This window comes from Chanodichthys erythropterus, chromosome 1 (assembly GCF_024489055.1).
Source record: "Chanodichthys erythropterus isolate Z2021 chromosome 1, ASM2448905v1, whole genome shotgun sequence".
Classification (NCBI taxonomy): Eukaryota; Metazoa; Chordata; class Actinopteri; order Cypriniformes; family Xenocyprididae; genus Chanodichthys; species Chanodichthys erythropterus.
The window spans coordinates 5,080,750-5,106,672 of NC_090221.1; the positions used below are offsets into that span (position 1 = coordinate 5,080,750).

Here is a 25,923-nt window from a genome sequence, read left to right on the forward strand (position 1 = left end):
TTCAGCACTATGTGATCATCATGTATTGTTTTGCACATTAATGTTTTACGCTTTTAATTAAACCCAACTTAATGGTTCTCTCAGATGCTTAACTCTCAGTAGGACTTCTAAGTTTTATTTCATCCTCTTTTTCCGAGGCCTTGAGGCTTACACCATGCCTGGGGTCGGAGGGGGAGCAATGGAAAGAATGTTATCTCCTGGCTGACTGAGAGGCTACGTCTGTTTTTTTAAGAGCTTTGTGGCACAAAGCACGTTCATAAAGCTTTGTGGCACATACTCCTTCTGTCTGGCACACTACATGTGTTTACCATGCAAAAAAACAACATTAAAAACAGAAAAATACACTGTGTGAATTTGAACAATGAACTTAATGTACTGAGATATTCAACAAATTGTTTTGAGGTAATTTTGCTCTTTTTTTCAATCCGCTTCATCACAAAATACAAATAAAGCGATGAAAGGGCCCTCGCACCCGTGCCACCACCACCCGGTGACTATAACTACATTTTGGTGTGTGGATGTCTTCAGGCCAGGACACTTATCAAACGTGAAGTTTGAAGTAGATTGGACATTGTATACTTGCATTACAACTTTCATGTGACTTCCTGTTTCATGACGATAATAGCACTCAGTTAAAGTTGCAGTATGTAAGAATATTGCAGTAAAATATCCAAAAAGCACTAGGCCAGTGTTATATATTTCGTTCACTTGAGTACTTACAACATCCCAAATGTTTGCAGCTATTTGTAAATCATGAGAAAACTGCGCAGAATAACGTTATAACATCATTTTCAACACTCAAATGTATCTAATATGATAAACAGAGCTGCGTTTCCTCATACTCATGACTGGAAAAGTGGAAGCGGCGCCGGCGACTGCGGCATAATAAAAGTCACACTGTTCATGAGGCGTGTGTTGTGCAATCACTCCAGCTCCTCGTTCAGCTCCACAACACTCGGTTCTGCTCTGCTTCACACTACAGTAACATTAATAATCACATCCATGAACATGATTTCTTCCCGAGTCCTATCCCGATTCTTTTGCACCATCCGTTGAAGTGAGGACCACATGTCCCAAGATTCCGCACTCAAACTTGGCATCATCAAGCTACGCCTTTGTTTTGAATAGGCCTCTAGCGGACAGAAAATATTACATATTGCCTTTAAGTGTTGCAAGCATGTTTTAGAATGTTTCTAGCATGTTTAGTACTCAATTGCATATTTTAGCATGTTGCTAGTAGTGCATCACAGTGTTAAACGTCACTTCCTGTTGCCAGCAGAATATTGTCATGTAGATGTCTTCAAGCCAAGACTCTTATCACACATATGAAGTTTGGGGCAGTTTGGACATTATATGCCTGAGTTACAACAACTTCCTGTTTCATGGCGAAACATCAGACTTTGTCAGGCCTCCACGGACATGCCCTTTAGCAACAACTCAAGATCGTCGCAATTTAACATCGCTAAGACTTTAAGATTAGACTGACCAAATATAATGTTAAATTACAATAAGCAGTTAATCACAGTGTAAAAAATGTAATTTCCAGTTGCCTACAGGTGGCGCTATGACTGTATCTGAATATTGGCATGTAGATGTCTTCAGGCCAGGACTCTTATCAAACATGTGAAATTTTAGGCAGATCGACATTGTATGCCCGAATAACAACAACTTCCTGTTTCATGGCGAAACATTGATCTTTGGCCGCCACGGACACGCCCTTTAGTAAAAACTCAAGATCTTCACGATTTAACATCACAAAGGCCATTAGATTGGACTGACCAAATATGATGTTGATCTGTTTAAAGCTTTAGGAGGAGTTTGATAAAGTATAACATCTGGAAATGGCAAAAAAAAAAAAAAAAAACACACAATTTTACAGAGAAAATTCAAAATATCTCACTTCCTGTTGGGTTTACAGATTTTGTACCCTGGGGCTTTTTTATAGGTATTGTTACATCTGTCTACCGAATTTCATACTTGTACGTGAAACGTAGTGCAAAAGGAGCTTAATTTAAATTGTGTAGGTGGCGCTATTGAGCCATTTTGCCACACCTAATTCTGAGACCCATATCAGATGTAAATTTTCACTATTTCTGACGTGTGTAAAGTTTTGTGTGTTTTCAAGCATGTTTAGGCCCTCAAAAATACTCTTTATTTGGGAGAAGAAGAAGAATTGACCAATCAATTACAATAGGGTCCTCACACATCAGTGCTCGGGCCCTAAATATTATTTTCCAAAGAGGGTTTCATAACAATTCAGACTTCATGCCATGTATAAGAGGTGTGTCCTGATGGAGTGCTAAAGAAAAAAGGCTTGATTTATTGTTTTCCCTTAAAACCCTGACCTCATACGTGTGATAAGCCTGTTAACTTTGGCAAATCCTATGGTAAATCCAAACAAACTGCTTTATGCGATTGCAGTGTTTTTGTTCCTGTAGATAACTGGAGACCTGACCTACCAGACCACTCACTTTATTATTGTCACCACTAAGCCGCCAAGACCCTGCAGCTGACTGTCAATGGAAAGTTTGTCATGACGCACACTTCTCAGCAGCAACTGCTCTATCGTTTTTATGACAGATTAGAGACCTTACTATAAATAGACAAAAAGGAAAGTCTCAATGTCTCAGATGATCCAAAGTCGATGTATCATATATTAGCGCTAAGTATACCAAACAAGAGGCCAAAAATAGCTGTATCTCTCTCTGACATTCTACTGTATACCATATATAGAGCAATGAATGTGATCAGCTCAGACGTGTCGGTTTATATTTTGTCCACTGAACATTTAACAATATTTTATGTTATGATAGGCAGTGACAGATTGGGAGAAAGGTTTAAATACCCATCTGTCTCTCTTTGTAAATTTACACTCATTTATCATTAAAATGACATTGGTGATGAAACCACAACTGGCAGCCAGTATAAACCTTGTTATGTTTACATTCAGCATGTGCATCCACATACCTCGCTACTGACTATGGATCACTGCTGTTTTGACAGATTCTCTAAACAGAATTCCTCTAAAGCAAAAAGTAAAATACAGTACAATTTAATATTCACTCTGTTGACACGTGAGCCTCACATTTTTACTTCTCAGTTTAACCTGCAGCATAATATGGTCAATTTAATGTCAGACTTCATATTAGTTTTTTGGAGACAGATGACCAATATTATGCTTAGAGAACAAAACGTCCAATAAATTTGCTCATTTTAATGTTTTTATTCCAGCTGGCAATAGCAGACGGTAACTATATCTGTCTGTAAGGCCTATAGCCTGTAATTAAGCCTCAGACTTTAAGATTTTCAAAACATTCATGAAAAAATACTATAGTAATTTATTAGTATTTTTTCATGAATGCTTTGAAAATCTTTAGTGTTTTTGAACCATAATATAGTAAATTGTAGTATACTGTAAATATTATAGTATTTATACATTAACAAAGTGTATTATATTTAAAACACTTTGTTAATGAATGCTACAGCATACTGTAGTATTAACTATAGTCAACTGCAGTAGCAGTAAACTGTAGTGTATAGTAGTATAATATACCCTATAAATGTAGAAAACTTAGTACAGTATTGGGTAAAGTAATTTGGTTATATTACTATAGTTGTTATTTTACCACAACAAATTAATTCAAGTACTTTACTATAATATGGTTCAAAAACACATACTATAGTATTTTTTCATGTGGGCTTAATTTTTCTGATGAGTTTTAGAACAAGATAACGGAGACTTAAAGGTGCCCTAGAATTAAAAATTGAATTTATCTTGGCATAGTTGAATAACAAGAGTTCAGTACATGGAAATGACATACAGTGAGTCTCAAACTCCATTGTTTCCTCCTCTTATGTAAATCTCATTTGTTTAAAGGACCTCCGAAGAACAGGCGAATCTCAACATAACACCGACTGTGACGCCACAGTCGGGATCATTAATATGTACGCCCCCAATATTTGCATATGTCAGCCCATGTTCAAGGCATTACACAAGGGCAGCCAGTATTAACGTCTGGATCTGTGCACAGCTGAATCATCAGACTAGGTAAGCAAGCAAGAACAATAGTGAAAAATGGCAGATGGAGCAATAATAACTGACATGATCCATGATATCATGATATTTTTAGTGATATTTGTAAATTGTCTTTCTAAATGTTTTGTTAGCATGTTGCTAATGTAGGCTACTGTTGGTTGAAGTTACCATAGTTTCTTACTGTATTCACGGAGACAAGAGCCCTCACTATTTTCATTTTTTAACACTTGCAGTCTGTATAATTCATAAACACAACTTCATTCTTTATAAATCTCTCCAACAGTGAGTAATGTTAGCTTTAGCCACGGAGTACTATCAAACTCGTTCAGAATCAAAATTAAACATCCAAATAAATACTATACTCACATGACCCGAAGCATGCATGCAGCATACATGACAAACATCTTGTAAAGAACCATTTGAGGGTTATATTAGCTGTGTGAACTTTGTAAATGCATTGTATTATAGAGTCGCGAACTCGATGGGCAGGGAGCACAAGATTTAAAGGGCCAGCAGCCCCTGAATAAGTACATAGTTAATGATGCCCCAAAATAGGCAGTTAAAAAAATTAATTAAAAAAAATCTATGGGGTATTTTGAGCTGAAACTTCACACACACATTCAGGGGACACCTTAGACTTATATTACATCTTGTAAAAAAACATTCGATGGCACCTTTAACTTTACAAATTGTTATAATAACCTTCTGATACATGGTGTGTTTATAATTTACAAATTTATGTGTCGGCTATTTATATACTTTTGTATTTAAGTCTAAATGATGGTGCAATATGCTAGTGCAAGTATATAACAATTAGTTCAAGCTTTGACCTGTGGAGGGCAGTAATACACTTAGCAGTGCCTACACTGCTGGAATTCAAATAGAGAAGAAGAAGAAGAAGAAGAAGAGAGCTAGTTCAAGATGAGCATTTATGGTTAAAATGTATATAATTTTTAATTTTTTTTTAGAAAATGAGCAATGGTTTCACTAGATAAGACCCTTACTTCTCATCTGGGATTGTGTAGAATGCTTTGAATCTGCAATGAAACTGTAATTTTGACCTTCAACCGTTTGGTGCCCATTGAAGTCCACTATAAGGAGAAAGACATGAACATCTTGGATGACATGGGGGCGAGAAAATTATCAGGAAATTTTTATTTAAAAGTGAACTAATCCTTTAAAGAGCTTGAACTCAGTGTAAATGTACACTGATAAATCATTAATAATAAATACTATAATATTCTATGTTTTTAAAAGGTAGTCAATTTTGATTTCACAGTGACTTTAAGATATTTTTTTCTAAGCCATTTGCACTTTTGCACTAGATTCGAGGAAGCTGCGGTGTAGCCTACATCACTTTCACAGCAGCAGTGCACGGATTCACCAATTTCCCGCGTGTCTCGGTGCAAATTGTTCATGTAAATGCAGCCTGCGTTTCTGGAACGCAGCCCTGACCCTCCAGTCCCCGCCCCTCTGCCCCAGTCTCAGTCAGCCTATTCGAGCGGATCAATGAGAGCTCATATTTGAACTGCGGCACACAGTCACAAAGCTACTGTCGAAGATAGAGTGGAAAATACAGCAGAGGAGTATGGGTTGTCACAATAGCAAAATTTGTGGCCAGGTCCCCCGAAAAAAGGTAGGTGGTTTTCAAACTTTTTTAGTATGTTCATAAATAATGCAATGAGACCCGCAGCAACGTTAGAGATGTTACAAATACAGCACGTGTAAATGTATCTGTATTAAGGGAGCCTGCCTTGTTTTGTTCTCTCAAATCACTTGTTACTTCCTCCCTAATGCGTTAGTCGATGCGAAAGCTCCCATGTTAGTTTGTCGACTTGTGAAAGTTTTAATTAGAAACAGATGACGGGTTCAGCACATGAGATCTACTGTTGTTTAAAATGTGCTGCTGACATCCGTTATGACTAATTTAAGGTGTGTTATCCTGTATTTTAAATGTGATAACTTTGCTCAGTTTTAAATTGTTCCGCATTTCGATCAATGACAAATCAGGATGTATGAGGTGATTAAAAAAGTGACATCTTTGAAACATTTATTTGCCAAGTTTTTAGGCATGAACTGTTAGTTTCATATATTTTTTTGAAAACCTTTTTATCATTATAATGCTTAATGTTTTTAATGAATATACTTGGGTACACAGCTTACTCAAACTTAGTTTTTATATTTTAATGTTTTAAAATATACATCAACTATAATATTCTAGAATTTCAGCATTTTAAAATGCATTTAAGGAAATGCATATACAGCAGGTTATTTGAATGAATGTTTTTGCATGCATTAAAACAAATAAAGTTCCTCTTCATTGGCCCATTTATAATAGAAGTACCTCATTTACTCTTTAAAATTGACGTTTGCAAATGCAAATGCCTGGGGCCTTGAAACATACAAGGGAAATCTGGCTTTGATAGTGACAGGGTCAAGCTTTCATTAGCCCAGATTGCTGAAGGATTTAGATTCACTGGGCTCGGATGTGACATACACAGGGTCCCAAATTTCTCCCTGCAAGTTTTAATGTGACCTATAAACAGACAGAGTTTTTTGGTCCTGTTAATCACATAGCCATGTGTCAGTATACTTGACATGGACAACTGGAGAAGTGTGAAAAGTCTCTGAAGACTAAACAGAGAAAGCCTTACACTCGCTATTACAGCCTCTATTGGAGTTGCATCAAAAGCACATAACCACATGACTGTGAAGTGCAATAAAGCCGAGGGTTCATTAAAGTTCCAGAACATTTGGTTCCCTGCCACAGAGAGCCAGCAAATGCATAATAGTGTTGTTGTGGATTAAACTGAATTATGAGATTGCTTTTTCATTTAAACAGTCTCACGTGGCAGTGAGAATCTCACTTGTTATTAACCAGGATGATTTGACTCTTATTTGTCATTCTTGATTGAGGGTGTTGGCTTTGACGAATAGCTAGTATTATTTTATCATATGGAGCACAAGTTTAGCATAATGTTGATGCTGCTCTTTTCAATACGTTGAAAGAGAAAGGTTCAAGCCCCAAAAATTAAAAGCAACAAGATTATAAAAATATTGGTTCAAAGTCATACTGAAGATATGTGACTTGCTTTGTATGATGAGTTAAAGTGAAATTAAGTCACAGCTCTCAGATCTTATTTGTGTTTATAAAAATTGTTTTTGTGTGAAACGCTCCAGAAACAGTGTTGAGAAACACTTCTCTAACCTGAAGTAAACTGGGGATTTTGCTCTCAGCGGAGAGACATTTTGCACTTTTGGGGCTGTGTATGCAGGCTGTATCTCAGCAGACATTTGGCATGTAAGCTTCAAAACGTTAAATCACCTGTGAACAGTGCCGGCTTTGAGCGCCATCTTCAAACATTCACACTGGAATGTAGAGCTGCACAATTCTCAATAAACACGTAATTTACTAGAGGTTCTGACAAAATGTTAATTATTGTAGTCTATATTTTAAATAAACAATGTAATTATTTAAAAAAATGAATGAATGATTCAATGACTCCCTCATAACGACTTCATGGCTGTGTCTGAAATCGCCCCCTATACCCTCATTCACCGTTCCTTACATTAGTCCACTAATATAGTTGACTCAAAGGAGTGAATGAAAACGAGTGATCCGGACACTGAGTGTGCCGGAAGGGCTGTCGCTTTTGCATAGTTTGTGCTTTCAGTTTAATTTGTGTCTTCGCAAACTGGCAGCTCCATTAGTAAGATGAAAAGGTTTATATATAAACCTTAATTAAACTATTCAGTTAAAAAGGAATTTATACCTGTATGATATTACGCTATAGCCACCATTTTATGTTCAGACGCGGGAATTCTCTTTCCGCACGCAACTCTTACAGTGAATTAATAATTCTCTAGCCGTTGAGCATACATCGGTTGTACACTAGTTATTGCGGTGCATTGTGGGATTGAATGAGTGCACTTGATGACGTCCACTATGGTGGCGGACACCACTACAAATGGTTGTCCCCTAAAAATAACCCCTATTTAAGGGTATAGGGGGCGATTTCGGACACAGCCGTTATGACTGTTCAAAAACGCTGATTCGTATAGTCTCTTGAATGAATGATTCAATGACAAATACATGAAGTCGCTTGTCGCCACCTACTGGCGTAACAATGTAATTGATGCATTCTTTTTTTAAGTGTTAAAGCTGCAGTCGGCAACTTTTTTTGTGTTAAAAATTTACAAAAATTATATAAGAATATACAACGTGAATCAATTTTCCGAACCATGTTTTTTTCTTATCCTGAATCATTATGGTACACTTATAATAAGTGTTTATTAGGGATGTAACGATGCATCTGGAACCGCTTAAAAATCGATTAAAATATGTGACGATTCAAGTCGGTTGAGATGCTAAATGAATCGCGATACATTTGGGGGCGGGGGGTTATATGAATGTATAGCTGAGGAGAACTGACTGTGTTCAGAAAAGTTTAGATGGTATTTTCTTTTCATCTTACTTCCATACAATGGCTTTTAAAATAGTTTTAGCGCACAGCACTGTTTGTTTAGAGCGGTAACCATGGAAGCGCTGTATTGCCGCTGTTCCATAAGCGCCACCTGCTGTCAGACAGTGAATTTGCGTTCTCATGCAGCCCTTCTGCTCTTATGAAGTTTTATGTAGCATAATTTCACAAAGCTAAAGTCTGAACATTCTGTTTTTGCTTCAAATGTTAAAAATTATACAATCTAATTTAAATTAAAAACTGCTCAAACAGCATCTTTGTTGGGATTGTGATTAAAATGCAGTGGTTGCCTCTAATTTTAAATGGTTACAGATAGTTCAGCCTGTAATAGAGCAAATAAACGTCTTGTTCATGTACTCATATGAAGAGATTTCTTTTATCTGTATTATTTATTTATTTATTTGATTTAGGATTTGTTTTAAAATTTCAATTTAGTTGTTATAAAGATATTTCAATTTCACAAAGAAATATACAGCATTTTGTCTAAGAAATAATAAAAAGACACTTTCTCATTTAAATCTCATTTTGTTAAAAAAAATCGTGAGAAAATCGAATCGTGAAACCAGTATCGTGAATCGTATCGAATTGTGAGTTGAGTGAATCATTACATCCCTAGTGTTTATATTCTGACTATTTCAGACCAGACTGGTAGGACCTGCCGCAGAGTATCACATTAACTGCGTGACTCGCCATAGACATACACGGAGAAAAGTAGCTCTGGCTACGATGCTCTTCTGCAAGACGCATGCAGTTCTGTTTATTTACCGCTAGAGGGCCAAAAATCACGGACAGCAGCTTTAAGTTTCTTTCAAAAGCTTATTTACTCTATATCTGCCTTAGACGTCAGTGTTTATATCTGAACTATAAGCTTTTATCCCAGTACTTCTGTGATAATTTTAATTTTTTTAATCGGTATATCTTTTAACGATTAATTGTGCAGCTCTACTAGAATGGCACATTCTTTATTCCCTGATAGTGTACATATGAAAGTGTTCTTCTTGAATTTCAGTGCTTTTTAAATGTGTAGAGCCTAAGGGCATGCTAATAAACCAAACAATAAGCGTGTTAATGTTTTCATCAAAAATAGAGCCATCCATTTGAGAAGTTACATTGTGTTGTCTTCTGCTTTAGCATAGTATTAATTTTGGATGTACACTACCATTACACTACTACTGAATGTATACTACCATTCAAAAGTTTTTGTTCAATAAGAGATATATGAAATAATCATTAATGCACGCATCCTTGCTGAATAATAATTTAAGTTGATCAAAAGTGACTGTAAAGTCATTTATAATGTTAAAGATTTCCATTTCGAATAGCAGCACAACTGTTTTCAACATGGATAATAATTGGAAATGTTTCTTGAGCAGCAAATCAGCATATTAGAATGATTTCTGAAGGATCATGTGTGAAATTCAGGAATAAATTAAATTTTAAAAATATATTCAAATAGAATACTGTTATTTTTTTAAATTGTAATAATATTTCACAATGTTATAATGTTAAAGCATAAGAGACTTCTTTAAAAAAACAGCTCATATTTTTGAACAGTAGTGTATGTTGTAGTATTTGAATAGACCATCATATTTTTTTTCATCTGTCTTTGTTCTTATTAATATGATCAGTGTAGAATAAGCATATAAATTTGTAAAAATGTTTGTTTAGCAATTAAAAGTAAATGAGAGATCACTCGTCCTACCTATTGAGAAATACAAGTCAAGTTTTCAAAGTATGCTGAACTACTGCAAGTAATTTGTCGATGATGTCATGGTTGTGCAATCTCGAGTGCATATCTCACCGGTAATGTAAGACTTCTTTGGAATGCAACAAATATCAATTCATAAGACACTTGTGAAATGTTAAAGAGTTGCACATGTTGATCCAACTTGTCAGCTAGTTTTTGAATGATTAATCATGTGTTTGCTGCGTTTAGCTTCAATGCAATAAATAAAACCTTTTTTTTTTTTCTCTTCATTCAGAAAAAAGCACAAGAAGGTGAAAAGCACATAAAGGACATCAAACTTCAAGATGCAAGTGGTAAGTGCTTTCTCCCAATAATGTCATGTGAACATGTGCATGATGGATGTACCACGGTTATTATCTATTGATGTGTGCTTTTCATGCGTATGATTGAGTGCCTTTTGAATGTCCCATGATCCCATTGTGAAGTGTGTTGTTCTTGGCAGAGCACAGGCTTTGGTAGTGCTGATGTTGGGTTGCAGGGACCTGTTAATATTATTGTGTTGCTGGCCGTAGGCAATCCTGGCTTGCGCTCATGGAGACATTGTTTCAGATGTACCATTGAGTAGGGCTGCTTGATTATTGCAAAAATCATGATTATTTTGGTCAATATTGAAATCATGATTATTGGGTGATATGATCAAAGTCTTATTTCATGATGCATGTCATTTTGAAATTTCACAATTATGGATACTTCAGCAGAAACGAAATCTAGCTTAACTAATGTAAGTTTAAGGTCCTCAAAACAGTCACAGAAGATAAGTAAACCGTCAGCAATACAATAAGAACAAAGAAACAAATTACAAACAAAACCGTGCGTTAGGTTTTTCAGGAAGATGCACTAACCGTGGTATTCAGATAGCCAACAAAAGAAACTGAATTAAGTAATCAAATGTAAAATAACACTGCTGTATAAGGTTCATTGAAAAATAAGGTTTATAAAAGTGTAAAAAAAACATAATGGAGAAGTTTTATTAAGTGTTAACAATGAGATTGTGGTTTTTATAATCAATTAACGCTGCTTTTTAAAAAAAAAAAAAAAAATTCAAGATGGACAAAAATTTGTCACCAAAAAAGTCATTCTGTTTAACCAAAATTTCAGTTTTACGTAATGGCACTTTTGGTTATACTGATTGATGATATTTTCAAACAATGCGAGCTAGCTACTTAGCTTTTTAGCTAGCTAACAAAAGGACAATCAAACATTTTATATTTAGTACAAGTTTTTAAAATATTATTACATTTTCCAGGCTTTATAGCGGTTGTACCGAATGACCTGATGTTTCGGGACATGCGTATGAGCAAGTGAAAACATGAATTTTTCAGAGAGAGTTAGTTGCTTTGCTTCACGACCATCTGGTCCTTTGCAGGTGTCTGAATGATTTCACATCCTGTCACATGATATTGACCGCATGACTTGTTCCAAAATGATTACTCCAAATGACATCAATGAAATTAATTTTTCCGGACATTCTTTCTCATAACAAAGCAACAACTTCTACACACAATTTTAATACCATTTTGCACTATGTTGTTATATGATGTTATAAAATCATGCCAGAATAAAAAAAAAAAATAAATTTATTACATTTTTAAGATATTTTAATCACAAATGAAATTACTGTATTGGACTTTGGACGGTTAAACTGTCTTTTGTCTTTTGATTGACATTAATGACTGCAGCAGATTTATTATAGGCTGCTGTCACTTTAAGAGCTGCACGGATCCAATATACTGTTACACATGCGTTTTCTTTCTCAACTGTTTACAATCACTTAAGACATAACCGACTGTGTTTACGAGGATACTCTGCAAAACGGCATTTTGGGATTTTTGTGTGTGAGGAACAAAGAATTATCTTGTTTTCATTATCGTTGGAAGCCGAAATCAAAAAGTCAATTACGATTAATTGTTCTCCCCTAGGTATAAACTCTTCTGAGGAGCAACGCTCTGGTTTGGAGAATCAGTTGGAGATTTACGAGTGGCAGCTAAAGATACTACATGCAGTTTTGACAGCTTCAGGAGACCAGGAGAGAGAGCAGCTCCTCAAGGACCATCCTGGAGACATCTGCACTTTAGTCCACAGCATTACAGAGAAGGTATGATGCAAAATCTCTTCATATTGAAAGCCTTTTCTTTTTGTCTTGTGAATATAACTCATAGCAAGTACATGTAGCTTCATGTAGCCATTCAAGAAAGGCTAGTATTCTGATCCCAGATTATGTCAGCAGCTTATACATTATGGAGCTGTCAGCAGCAATAAACAAGACATGCTTTTCCATTACAGCATAATTGAGAGCATGGCCGTTTCTGTGCACTGTTGTTCTGATTGTCTGTACAGGGTTTGGGAATGTGTGCTGTGTACATCTGTCCTTGAGCTAACCTCTGACCAACAAAGCTAAACCTGTTTGCAGGGAGGGATGTTATTCATTGGCCTATAAAGAGACTGGCTTGTGTGTTTAAATGCCATAGAACGCTGCTTGCTTTAACAAGAGAGAACAAAAGATGGCATGTTTTTTTTTTTTACCTTTTACCAAGAGTTTATTTGTAGTCTAAAACTTTGGAGACTTATTTATTATATAAACATATATATATCACTGTTAAAGGTGCCCTAGAATCAAAAATTGAATTTATCTTGGCATAGATGAATAACAAGAGTTCAGTACATGGAAATGACATACAGTGAGTTTCAAACTCCATTGTTTCCTCCTCCTTATATAAATCGAATTTATTTAAAAGACCTCAGAAGAACAGGCGAATCTCAACATAACACCGACTGTGACGCCACAGTCGGGATCATTTATATGTACGCCCCCAATATTTGCATATGCCAGCCCATGTTCAAGGCATTACACAAGGGCAGCCAGTATTAACATCTGGATCTGTGCACAGCTGAATCATCAGACTAGGTAAGCAAGCAAGAACAATAGCGAAAAATGGCAGATGGAGCAATAATAACTGACATGATCCATGATATCATGATATTTTTAGTGATATTTGTAAATTGTCTTTCTAAATGTTTCGTTAGCATGTTGCTAATGTACTGTTAAATATGGTTAAAATTCCCATCGTTTATTACTGTATTCACGGAGACAAGAGAGCCGTCGATATTTTCATTTTTAAACACTTGCAGTCTGTATAATTCATAAACACAAGTTTTACACACAAACAGTGTGTAATGTTAGCTTTAGCTACGGAGCACCATCAAACTCATTCAGAATCAAATGTAAACATCCAAATACTGTACTCACATGATCCAACGCATACATGCAGTATGCATGACGAACATCTTGTAAAGATCCATTTGAAGGTTATATTAGCTGTGTGAACTTTGTTTATGCACTGTATTATAGTCGAGAGCTTGTGGGGGGGCATGGAGCGCGAGATTTAAAGGGGCCGCAGCCTGAATCGGTGCATAGTTAATGATGCCCCAAAATAGGCAGTTAAAAAAATTCATAAAAAAAAAATCTATGGGGTATTTTGAGCTGAAACTTCACAGACACATTCAGGGGACACCTTAGACTTATATTACATCTTGTGAAAGAATGTTCTAGGGCACCTTTAAACTAGTTGAGTTAAACACATACACACAGAAATGTACTTGGCTATTTAAATGGGGACATTCCATAGATTTCTACTGTTTTGTTACGATACTATACTATGCACATTCCCAAATTTCTATATATCCTAATTATTGTTAATATGTAATTATTCCCAGGTGCTCGTTGCTTCTACCTTCAGTTAAACTGCTAAGTGATTGTAATTTAAATTGCCTAAATTATTACATTATTAGCTAACTGCATTCTCTAAATTGTAATGTTGACATGCATTCTCTGTAAAGCTGCTTTGAAACGATATGCATCGTGAAAAGCGCTACACAAATAAATGTGAATTAAATTGAATTGAACTATAATATAATCAAACCCACACATTAACAGAAAACTCTCTGCATTTTCATAATTTAATGTGCCCCAATTATTTTAATTTAAAAGTTCCTAATTATGTTTTGGAGGTCTCTCCTACTATAGGTTTACATGCATTGGTTTACATTTTAATTTTCTCATAATATCCATTGCAGCATCTCCTCTTTTCTCACAGTGTCTGAAACCGTTCAATAAAGGATTCAGTCTCTCTAAACTCCTCCTTTCCAAGAGTTTACTCTGCTCTGATTGGTCTAGTGGCTCAGTGTGTTTTGATTGGTCTACCGCTTACAGCACGTATCAGAAATGAAAAGCCCATTACCAAATTTGAATTTCAGCTCCTCGTCACTTGTACACAGTGATATGAACAGTAACGATGGAAACGCTGTGCAGAAAACGCCGTCTTCTCAACCAAACTCTTCCAGCCTTAGCTACAACTACAGTGTTTGAGGGCGGGTCAAAGCAGATGTTGTTCACAGGCAGCCAGTGAAGAGGCTGGCATTATGCAAATTTATAAATGTAGGTTTTTGCAGGAAGTGAGACTGATTCTGAACTGCCTAAAACAATTAGTCAGTAATTCCAGTTCTTTGTTTTAGGAGACAAAAACTCCATTCGTCTGCACTTTGATCTTTGAAACTTTGCAGACCTTTTACATTCACAAACGGCTATATTACACACTACATGAAAGCTAAAATCTGAAGAAGAAAAAAACATAATAGGGGCACTTATAATTTTTTATTATATTTTTTTACAAATGAACACATCCCCAAAAGGAGGTTTTGTCAGATTTAGCATAATTTTGACCGAGGTTTAAATAGCTGTGCTTATTAAAAATTTAGTTTTTAAGGGGTGAAATCAAATTTTCCTTGAGCTTTTGATATATAAGCGATCATCATACTTTAAGAATATCCTGTAAGTTTTAGAGCTGTAAACTTCCTTGTTAGTCCACTAAAAGTCCATAATTTTATTTATAAATTTTGGATGTAAAAAGCATACTAACATCATAAGTGCACCCCAGGAAACATTATAAAACTATAAAACAACGCAGTTCATGACCCCTTTAAAGGTGCCCTAGAACCAGTTTTTACAAGATGTAATATAAGTCTAAGGTGTCCCCTGAATGTGTCTGTGAAGTTTCAGCTCAAAATACCCCATAGATTTTTTTTTAATTAATTTTTTTAACTGCCTATTTTGGGGCATCATTAACTATGCACCGATTCAGGCTGCGGCCCCTTTAAATCACGTGCTCCCTGCCCCCAAGCTCTCAACTATAATACAGTGCATAAACAAAGTTCACACAGCTAATATAACCCTCAAATGGATCTTTACAAGATGTTCATCATGCATACTGCATGTATGCGTTGGATCATGTGAGTACAGTATTTGGATGTTTACATTTGATTCTGAATGAGTTTGATAGTGCTCCGTGGCTAAAGCTAACATTACACACTGTTGGAGAGATTTATAAAGAATGAAGTTGAGTTTATGAATTATACAGACTGCAAGTGTCTAAAAATGAAAATAGCGACGGCTCTTGTCTCTGTGAATACAGTAAGAAACGATGGTAACTTTAACCACATTTAACAGTACATTAGCAACATGCTAACAAAACATTTAAAATATCATGTTATCATGGATCATGTCAGTTATTGCTCCATCTGCCATTTTTCGCTGTTGTCCTTGCTTGCTTACCTAGTCTGATGATTCAGCTGTGCACAGATCCAGACGTTAATACTGGCTGCCCTTGTGTAATGCCTTGAACATGGGCTGGCATATGCAAATATTGGGGGCGTACATATTAATGATCCCGACTTTTTCCGTACGATGTTGAGATTCGTCTGTTCTTCGGAGGTCTTTTAAACAAATTAGTTTTATATAAGAAGGAGGAAGCAATGGAGTTTGAGATGCACTGTATGTCATTTCCATGTACTGAACTCTTGTTATTCATCTATTCCAAGGTAAATTCAATCTTTGATTCTAGGGCACCTTTCAATGTGATTGTTGTGTATAAGATAGACTGGTCCCTTCACTATCCATTCTAGCTCAATTTAGTTTTGTAAATACATTTTTACTTGGGCATTTTTAATAATCAATTTTTTTTTTTTTTTTTTTTTTTTTTTTTCTACAAGGTAATACGGTTTTCATAAGAAATCAGTCTGGTTTCCTTGAATTGGTAGTGTATGTGTGATATATTTAGATTTTGGTCAATTTATTTATTTTAATTCGCCTCTTTTGTAAAGGTAATTAATAACTATTATTACATTTTTAATTAGATGGAGATGTTTGTATCATGTCTTGAATGGTTTTATTAGAAAATTTAATTAATGAACAAATTTTAAAAGACTTGTGGGAAAATTACAAATTGTAAAGTTTCTATCAAATGCCCAAATTAAACAGCTTGCTATTCTTTTTATGCTGTTGTAAGTATTTTTATTGTATATAATTCTTATTATTTTATTGAAGTGTTCTTATTATGACTCTTTTAATTTATGCTACACTGAGTTTGCTATGACATGTCTTTTGTTAACAGGTAAAGACTGAGATAACCACAGATCTAAATGATCTCCATGAAAAACAGATGAGGAGCACCTTAGAACGTCATCAGAGCACAACAGAAGGTCAGAGCACAGCAGCTCTGTTAAACTAACAACTTCCATGTACTGACACAAATGCATAAATGTGATGTACCAAGTCACACATCTACCAAGAGCGTAAATATAAACCTATTTAAATACTAATATTCAATAATTTACCTTTCAGAGCTACAGCGATTACACAATGAAGAGAAGAACGTTTTAAATGAGGCTCATGCAGCAGCTGAGAATGCTTTGAAGGTAAAGCATGTCTATTAGTAACATCACTTCTCTGATTTGACTTGATTCATTTGATTGAGAACTGATCTAATATAGTTCCCTAGTCAATCCATTCATGCCAGACTTGACTTTGAAGCGATTGGTCTGAACTTTCTATGAACTCAGGATCAGATTGAAGGGCTGATGGCAGAGCTGAAGCTATTCAACGAGTTAAAGCGCAAAGCGGAGGAGTCCACGCTCAAGAGAGACCTTCAGAGAAATATTGAGGTTTGTTAGGAGAATGGAGATTTATTGTCAAAGCATGCTTCAGATAGCTGTAGTGTTCAGCTTCGTCTGTATTTTCGTCCCAGACTCATGGCAGCCCTGGTGAATTCTGGGAGCAGGAGCAGGAGAGCCTGTTATTTGTCATTGAAATGAAGCATGAGCGTTTACAGGACCAGGGGAGCAAGCTGCTGCAGATGGAAACGCTGGTAACTTTTTATTGATATATCTAATTTGACCAGATTAGTGCTTGATTAATATGCATTTTTCAATAGCAGATTCTTGCATTTTCACATTTGGTCCACTATCTAAAAAAAAAAAAAAATGTTTAGGTTTACCTTATTAAACAAATTGATGCAGAAAAAAGTGCATCAAGGTTTACACTGTTTTCCTGCTTGTTTAATACTGATTGTCAGGTGGAGAAGAATCTGTCATTAGAGGATCAGCTCCTGCATGCTCTCCAGCAGAGTGAGGACTACAGGGTCCGGATAGACAACTACCAGAGCCTCATACAGTACGTGTTTGCTTCTCTTTGCAAACTGTTATTATTTAAAGTGCCCCTATTATGCTTTATCGGATATTTCCTTTCATGTAGTGTGTAATATAATTGTTTGTGAATCAAACAATCAAAGTGCAGATAAATGTTGTCTCCCAAAAGAAAGAACCGATTTTTAACTACCTGAAACGAGTCGTCAGTAATTCAAGTCTCGCTTACATAACACATCTATGTAGGTTTGTAACAAAATTGCATAATGCCAGCCTATGGTCTTCATTGGCTGCCTGTGAACAACATCTACTTTGACCCACCCTCACTGTATTTGTAGCTGAGACAAGAAGAGTTTGGTTCCTCTTTCTTATTTGTGCATCTACGTTTCCTTTCCTCACTTCCGTTCCTTGTGTCTTAGCTCCACCCCCTTAGGATGTGAGAGAAAAACTCCTCAGGAAGCTTCCTCGTTCCTCGCCTCCTTGTGGTGCAATTAGAGAATCGAGATGTCCTTCAAAATGGTGGAGTATGATCTGTTTCCGGGTCATGGGCGAGGAAATGAGGAAGCATCAGTTTGAGTATTCAGAAGAGCCCGCTGCACTGCTAAACAAATCCACTTTGTATGCACTTGAAGACTCGGGCTTTAGTTGATAAATTGGTAAAACCGACGCTTTTGTTACTGTTCGTATCATTTCAAGTGCTGAGGAAGCTGAAATTCAGATGGCCGTTTGGTTTCTGACATGCATTGTAAGCGGTAGGCCAATCACAACAGACTGGACCATCTGACCAATCAGAGCAGAGTAGGCTCTTGGAAAGGAGGGGTTTAGAGAGACTCGATCCTTCATTGAACCGTTTCAGATACTGTGAAAAAAGAGGAAATGCTGCAATGATATTATGAGAAAAATAGTGGGGGGTTTTTTGTGTACCTATTTTAGGAGACCTCTAAAACAAAATTAGCAACCTTTAAAATGCCACAATAGGGGCACTTTAAAATATCGAAACAAAGTTTACGCTTCTTTCCAGGGAGAAAAGGTTTGACTGGAGAAAAGAGAATTTTTCTAGATTTACTGTAAATATATCATGTGTTTTAAGTTGATCTCTCTCTTAAAAACACTGTTGTCCAGCTCAAACATATTTGGGGCAGGACTATTTGTCCAGACAATAACATGAAATTTAGCAGTTTTGTTTGCTAATATAAGTACCACAAAGACTGAAAGCATTATCTCTGCAAGTTTAAAAGGAATTTATGAAGACTCCAAATAGACTGAATGGATGTTTGTGTGTGTGTAGTTTTAACTTCCTCCAAATATAATAAATTGCGTTAATTCTGAGCTTTCCTGGGATAATTTTATTCTTGGATTGAACGTTTGTTAGCTCAAATCTTTGTATGTAGCGCCACCTGGCGTTTTAGATGTTTTTATTGACATTTCCCTTGCTATTTACATGATAGGCCAATAATGAGTTTCAAATTTAATTTTTTTATTATAAGTGTGTGTGATTCGGGTATATTGAACGTTATGGGCACAAAATGGCAATATGCGAAATCCTTGTCCTCGTGGGGTCATTCTTTGCTTATAAATCATACTAAGTGATGTTTTTTGAAAATGTAAAAATGCAGAAAGTTGTCTGATTGTTAGGTTTAGGGGTAGGGGATATAATATATAATTTGTACTGTATAAAAATCATATATATATATATGTATATATATAATATGTATGTGTGTGTGTATAAATTCTTCTTTTAAATATATAATGTTTTAAAAGAAGTATCTTCTGCTCACCAAGCCTGCATTTATTTGATTAAAAATACAAACAAAACAGTAATATTGTGAAATATTATTCCAATTTAAAATAACTGTGAAATATATTCAAATAGAAAACCAAGTAATTTATTCCTGTGATGCAAAGCTGAAGACTGGAGTAATGATGCTGAAAATTCAGTCACATGATCCTTCAGAAATCATTCTAATATGCTGATCTGCTGCTCAAGAAACATTTAATGTGTACAATTGTACAAAATATTTGTGTGCAATATTTTTTTCAGGATTATTTGATGAATAGAAAGTTCAAAAGAACAGTGTTTATCTGAAATCTAATCTTTTGTAACATTATAAATGTCTTTACTGCCACTTTCGATTGATTTAATGCATCCTTGCTGAATAAAAGTATTCATTTCTTTAATTTCTTTTCAAAAAAATAAAAAAAAAAATTCTTACTGACCCCAAACTTTTGAACGGTGTATAATGCTACAGAAGCTTTGTATTTCAGATAAATGCTGTTCTTTTGAACTTTCTATTCATCAAGGAATCCTGAAAAAAAAAAAAAGTACACAACTGTTTTCAACATTGAAAATAATCATAAATGTTTATTGAGCAGCAAATCATCATATTAAAATGATTTCTGAAGGATCATGTGACACTGAAGACTGGAGTAACGATGCTGAAAATTCAGCTTTGCATCACAGGAATAAATTACTTTGTCAAATATATTTAAATAGTACACAGTTATTTTAAATTGTAATAATATTTCACAATATTACTGTTTTTACTGTATTTTTAATTAAATAAATGTAGCCTTGGTGAGCAGACGAAACTTCTTTTAAAAACATAAAAAACTTAGTGGTTCCAAACTTTTGGACTGTACTGTATGCATGTATGTGTGTGTGTGTGTGTGTGTACTCCATAAACCTTTGTGTTCCTTTTTCAGACAACTGTCCAAGGAGCAGAATGAGCTGCAGGAGGCGCTAGAGAAACAGTCTCTTCAGAACCAGAAGCTCAGTCAGGAGAAGGAAGAGCTGCTCTTTAAACTCATACACCGCAGAGACTCGTGCTCCTCCTTCCACCTTCCTTCAGTCATTCCCACAGAGGTGCTGCCCAGCTGACTGCGACATTAACCCTCGTCACTGTGTCCTCATCCTGCCTGGCCTCGGTGCCTTAGCAGCGTTTTTTTTTTTTTTTTTTTTTTTTTTTTAATGCCAGTTTATTATGGAGTGCTGTGAACATGCAGTGCTGACATGGACTTACTCACTGCAATGATCATTTTAACTGGCAAAACAAATGTTTTTGTACATTTTTACATTTCTTTTGATCAGGATTTTTTGGTTGCATTTATTATTTGAAATGGCTGTGGATATATGCATTAGTTATTCAAGTCTGTTATTGTACACAGTCAGTGTAGTAGTTTTTGCCAATTTTTCATATCATTTTTATTATTTGTATTTCTTTTCAGAAAACGGTAGTCAAGCAGGTATTGTTAGCAAAAAAGTTATTTTCTTGCCTTAAGACATTATTAGAGCCAAAGCACTTGTATATGTAGCATGAATATTCGGGATTTTTTTCAGATGCACTTGCACTTTTATATCAGTGTTTTTATTCATTAGAGAGATAATAATGGGCTTTTGGTGTTTACCCATATGCTTTTTCCTACATTTTGCACATCTTGCCACAGTATTTCTGTTTTAAATCCTTCTGCTTTTCAGTAGTAGGTAAAGTACTGGTGTCGTATTGGATAAAATCCAGTGGTTTTAGCTCAGGCAAACAATGTTGGCCAGTACACATGTATTTCAAGAAGATAATAGCCGTTTTCTGTTCTGTTACTTTGGCAGAACCAACTTTTAAAATCTGAAACATTCTGAACTGTGAGCTTCTTGAAATTATTTCATTTCTTATTTTTAAAGCATTTTACACTACATCTGATGGCCTTCAAGTTGCAGTGATTTGATTTGCCATTTTAAAAGCATAAGTGGTAAAAAGATTGCCTTTTGTGCCCATTTTTTTTTTTTTTTTTTTTTTATTTTGTGAATTATTCTGAATGTTCTGTCATACAGTGTATATATATGTTTACTTCCAAATTAGTGCCTTTGGTGTAAGATGTTTCCTGGAAAAATCAAGCAATAAAAGCTGCATCAGAGGTATTGTTTTGAAGTTCTGCATAGCTATTACAGAACAGAATATTTAAACCACACAAATTATGATAAAAATGAGAACATAATGGGGAATTTTGATTAGAAAAGTGGTTGTGGGAAAAGGCATGTTTTTACATTTTATGATTCTGTTTTTCCAGAATAAATCTCAGATTTGGTCACATTATGTTTCACAATCATAAAATTCAAACATCCCAACTGCATATCAAGGGCTTAGATGTTAATACACAGACTTTATCCCTAGGGGGCGCGATGACTCAAGATAAAATCAGGTGAGTGTTTTGTGTTCAGACAAGTTTTGAAGTTGTTTGGGTGTTTAACTTCGATATATATTTGGCAGGAGAGTTAAATGTTGGTACATGTATGTCATTCTTCAATCAGAAATTCTCTGAAATGACTGGCTTGCTGTTACGTCATGTGCCTCATTCACACATTATGATATATTAAAAAAGTATGAAAGATGTAAAGACAAGCCTTTTTTAACCCAAATAGCTGAAAACTGACTTTTCCCCTCATGTATAAGGTCACTCACCTCACAACTTTCACTGTTGCATGTAATGAGACACTGATTGGTGGGTGTTTCTCGTGACAAATAAGAGCATAAAGCCAGGCTGATTGACAGATTGAGACGTTTGCCCCGTGGTGGCCCCCCTATTAGACTACACCAGCACTTAACACTGAGAAGAGCTGGCTCTTTTTGCTGGTTGAGCGGATGTTAGGTTCACTGCTTCCCTGACTGTTTGACGTGTTTGGACAATACCTGCCTAACCGAGAAGATAAGCACAGGTCAGCCCCCTGTAGTGATGTCAGGAGGTTCCCAGAGCATTTAACAGCCACCTGGGACAATCTCAAGTGTTTACTGAACACTAACAAGACGACATTTGTGTCCGAGTTAAGTGATAGTGTTAATAAAATAACTTCTTCATTCAATTATTATACGAAAAAGCAGCACTAATAAGCAATTTCATGTTTGCAGAAAAAGTAGGCATAGCCTACTTTGGTAATAATTAGGTAGGCTATAATAGTATAATAGCCTACCAAGATGAATGTGCATTTGCTCCTATATATCAATAAGCATGACTACCTATAATTCCAATAGCCTAAGATATTTACTACATTTATTATTTTAATACAAAGGTTGTGAGGAATATACGGTTTGACGTCAAGCGTAACTTAAGATTTGTTTTTTTTAAGCGCGAAAAATCTAAAATGGCGGCCTGACGAGGATCTGCGAAAAGGATCGCAATTTGAAAGCATTTAGCCTAAAACATGCTTGACATTATATTTATATATATATATATATATATATATATATATATATATATATATATATATATATATATATATATATATATATATATATATATAATATATATATATAGGCTATATATAAATATTCAAATTGCGTTCAAAAGCGTTTTTGCAGATCATGTCAGGCCGCCATTTTAGATTTTTCGCGCTGAAAAATATATTTTTATTTAGGCTACATTGTCACAGCTTTAAAACTGTCCTTCTATAAAGGCGCGGTACACACAACTACATTCTTTTTGTATTATTATTTATTTAATTAGCTAACTGGCTTTTATTATTTGTCTAATAATAACAATAATAACACAGTTTGTATTGTAAGAAAAGGGTGATATTGTAGCCTTGCACCTTTTAAAAGGAAAATCGTTAAAAATATCTTTGTGCTATATTTACAAAAGTCATTAGCATAATGTAGCCTATTAGCATGCTTACTAAATATGTTTCCTAACACTTTAATATAGGCATACAATTGATTTATTTATTATTTTTAATGTCCCGATAACTCACATACATCGATTAAATGCTGTTTTATGTGCATGTTTTCATCTGGAGTGTTTCTCGTCTGCAATGTGTCTGAGTATCCTCTCAGATGTCAATTAGACATTTATAGAAAATGTCTTTCAGAAGTTTGTTTTACAATGTACTTAAATTTATTTTTTAAAGCGTTATTTGGACACAGCAGATGCCTCCAGACGAAGCGCTCTTTAAAATTAATCTTGGAGACATAAGTGTGCTGCCTGCCAAAAATCTAATAATTTGTTATCTTATAGCATGATTTTTTCTTGCTTGTCTGCATAATATAAATTATTTTCATAATGAAAGGAAAAACTCGCCCGGCTTAATACAAGAGTATAATAAAACTGTATTTTTGAAAGAGAAAATCTCCTCTGATATGGCGGGAAGGCGCGCGAGTTGACTCACCTGAGTTTCTCCGCTGTCCCTTATGACATCATCATCATCATGTAACACAATACCTGTCTTTCATTCCATTATCTGTTAATTGCCCGGCTGACGCGTCCCCATATGCATTAACAGTGTAGAAATAATGTGTTGCTATTGACTTACATCTGCTCCTCTGCGAAATGCGCGCGCTTTCGAGGTTTATTTATTACAATTTCCGTTTATTACAGTAAAGATAACCTTTAAATTGTCAAGGGTTGGAGGCAGACATGAATTTTCTCAAATAAGATGATTGCTATTTGGGGCTGCTGAGTTGTTCCTTATCACTTTGACTTAGAACAAAAAAGGTGAAAATTGCACCCTCGGGAAAACAGCTTTGATTAAAAGGTGTGGGGCTGGTTATCACCCCACTTTTTACACACCATAATCAGCTTGATTTCTTAAACTCCTGTTTCAGTACAGCAGCATCATATTTTAAACACGACATGGCTGGATCGGATTCAGACCGGTGGATCTTTTCACAAACAATCTGATATTTAGGCTAATTGGTTTCATCCACCTCAATGCTTTGATAAGGGGATTCGCGTTCACACTGAGCAGCAAGAAAAAACTGTTTTGACCGATATCAAACCACTTTACACGTTTGTGTTTTACGCAAGGGGCAATGACATAATAGGCTCAGATTTATTTTTCACAAATGCATAAATTCATTGCATAAATACGGGACATTCTAAAACGCTTAACGTGAAAAAGGCTTAACATGGCTTAATGTACTAAGACAGTGATTTTAACAGACCAAACTTACTAAATATCATTATAATAAAAGTAAACTATGTGCAAAAAATCAGGTGAGCCCAAAATATGATCTTAACACGTTTTATAACACGTTAAGCTTTTTTCTCCCATAAACCGTTATAAGAAAAGGCTTAACGTGGCTTAATGTACTAAGACAGTGATTTTAACAGACCAAACTCACTAAATATCATGCTAATAAAGTATACTATATGCAAAAAATCATATGAGCCCAAAATATGATCTTAACGCGTTTTATAACACGTTAAGCTTTTTTCTCCCATAAACCGTTATAAGAAAAGGCTTAACGTGGCTTAATGTACTAAGACAGTGATTTTAACTGACCAAACTTACAAAATATCATGCTAATAAAGTATACTATGTGCAAAAACGTGTTAAGATCATATTTTGGGCTCATATGATTTTTTTTTTTTGCACATAGTATACTTTATTATAATGATATTTAGTAAGTTTGGTCTGTTAAAAACACTGTCTTAGTACATTAAGCCACGTTAAGCCTTTTTCACATTAAGCGTTTTAGAATGTCCCATAAATACACGTTCATCAATGAACTTGTCTGCCATTTCTGAATTAATTTTTCAATTTCTGAAAATTAATTTTGATATTTTGTAATCGTCTGTGTTGTGTGAGAGTGCTGCACTCTAAAATACTGGGTTAAAAACAACACAAGTTGGGTTGAAAATGGACAAACCCAGCGGTTGGGTTAATGTTTGCCCATCTGGGTGCATGGTTTTATTTAACTCAACTATTGTTTAAAAATTAGGTTACTATATTGCTAGTTTAAAATGAACCCAAAATATGATGTAAATGAACTTTTTTTTAAGTTTAATAAATAGGCTATAGGCCTAATGAAATAATAATCATTAAATTGCTTATTAATAAATATTCACCTTTTATTATTATTGTTGCCACTGGTAATTATGTGTCTCATTTTTAATTTCCAATCTATTATGCGTTCATTTTAATCCATATTACTTTTAAACAATAGTTGAGCTATAAATAAAACTGCCCTGCGGTTGGTCAACCATTTAACCCATGCAACCGCTGGGTTTGTCCATATTTAACCCAACTTGGATTGTTTTTAACCCAGCATTTTTTATAGTGTGAGATAAAAACGAATAAAGTCTAATTGATAGGCTGAAATCCTTACGGGAGGAAATAAATGTTTACATAATCTCTTTCGCAAATTCTTCATAAAAGATTTTTAAATCTGTTTTTTTTTTTTTAACAGTGAAGTTTTGTT

The 25,923-nt window shown here is 35.1% G+C and overlaps 1 protein-coding gene across 1 annotated transcript; it reads left to right on the plus strand.

Annotated features, from left to right (window-relative positions):
- The first annotated feature begins 5,517 nt into the window (after nucleotides 1-5,517).
- ccdc69 (coiled-coil domain containing 69) lies at nucleotides 5,518-22,014 on the plus strand. The gene is made up of 9 exons (XM_067368418.1): nucleotides 5,518-5,672; nucleotides 10,500-10,557; nucleotides 12,184-12,359; nucleotides 16,711-16,798; nucleotides 16,941-17,014; nucleotides 17,159-17,260; nucleotides 17,344-17,463; nucleotides 17,671-17,768; nucleotides 20,444-22,014. Exons 1-9 carry the CDS (start codon nucleotides 5,625-5,627, stop codon nucleotides 20,616-20,618), a joined length of 939 nt encoding a protein of 312 aa, XP_067224519.1. The 5' UTR covers nucleotides 5,518-5,624; the 3' UTR covers nucleotides 20,619-22,014.
- Nucleotides 22,015-25,923: the final 3,909 nt, after the last annotated feature.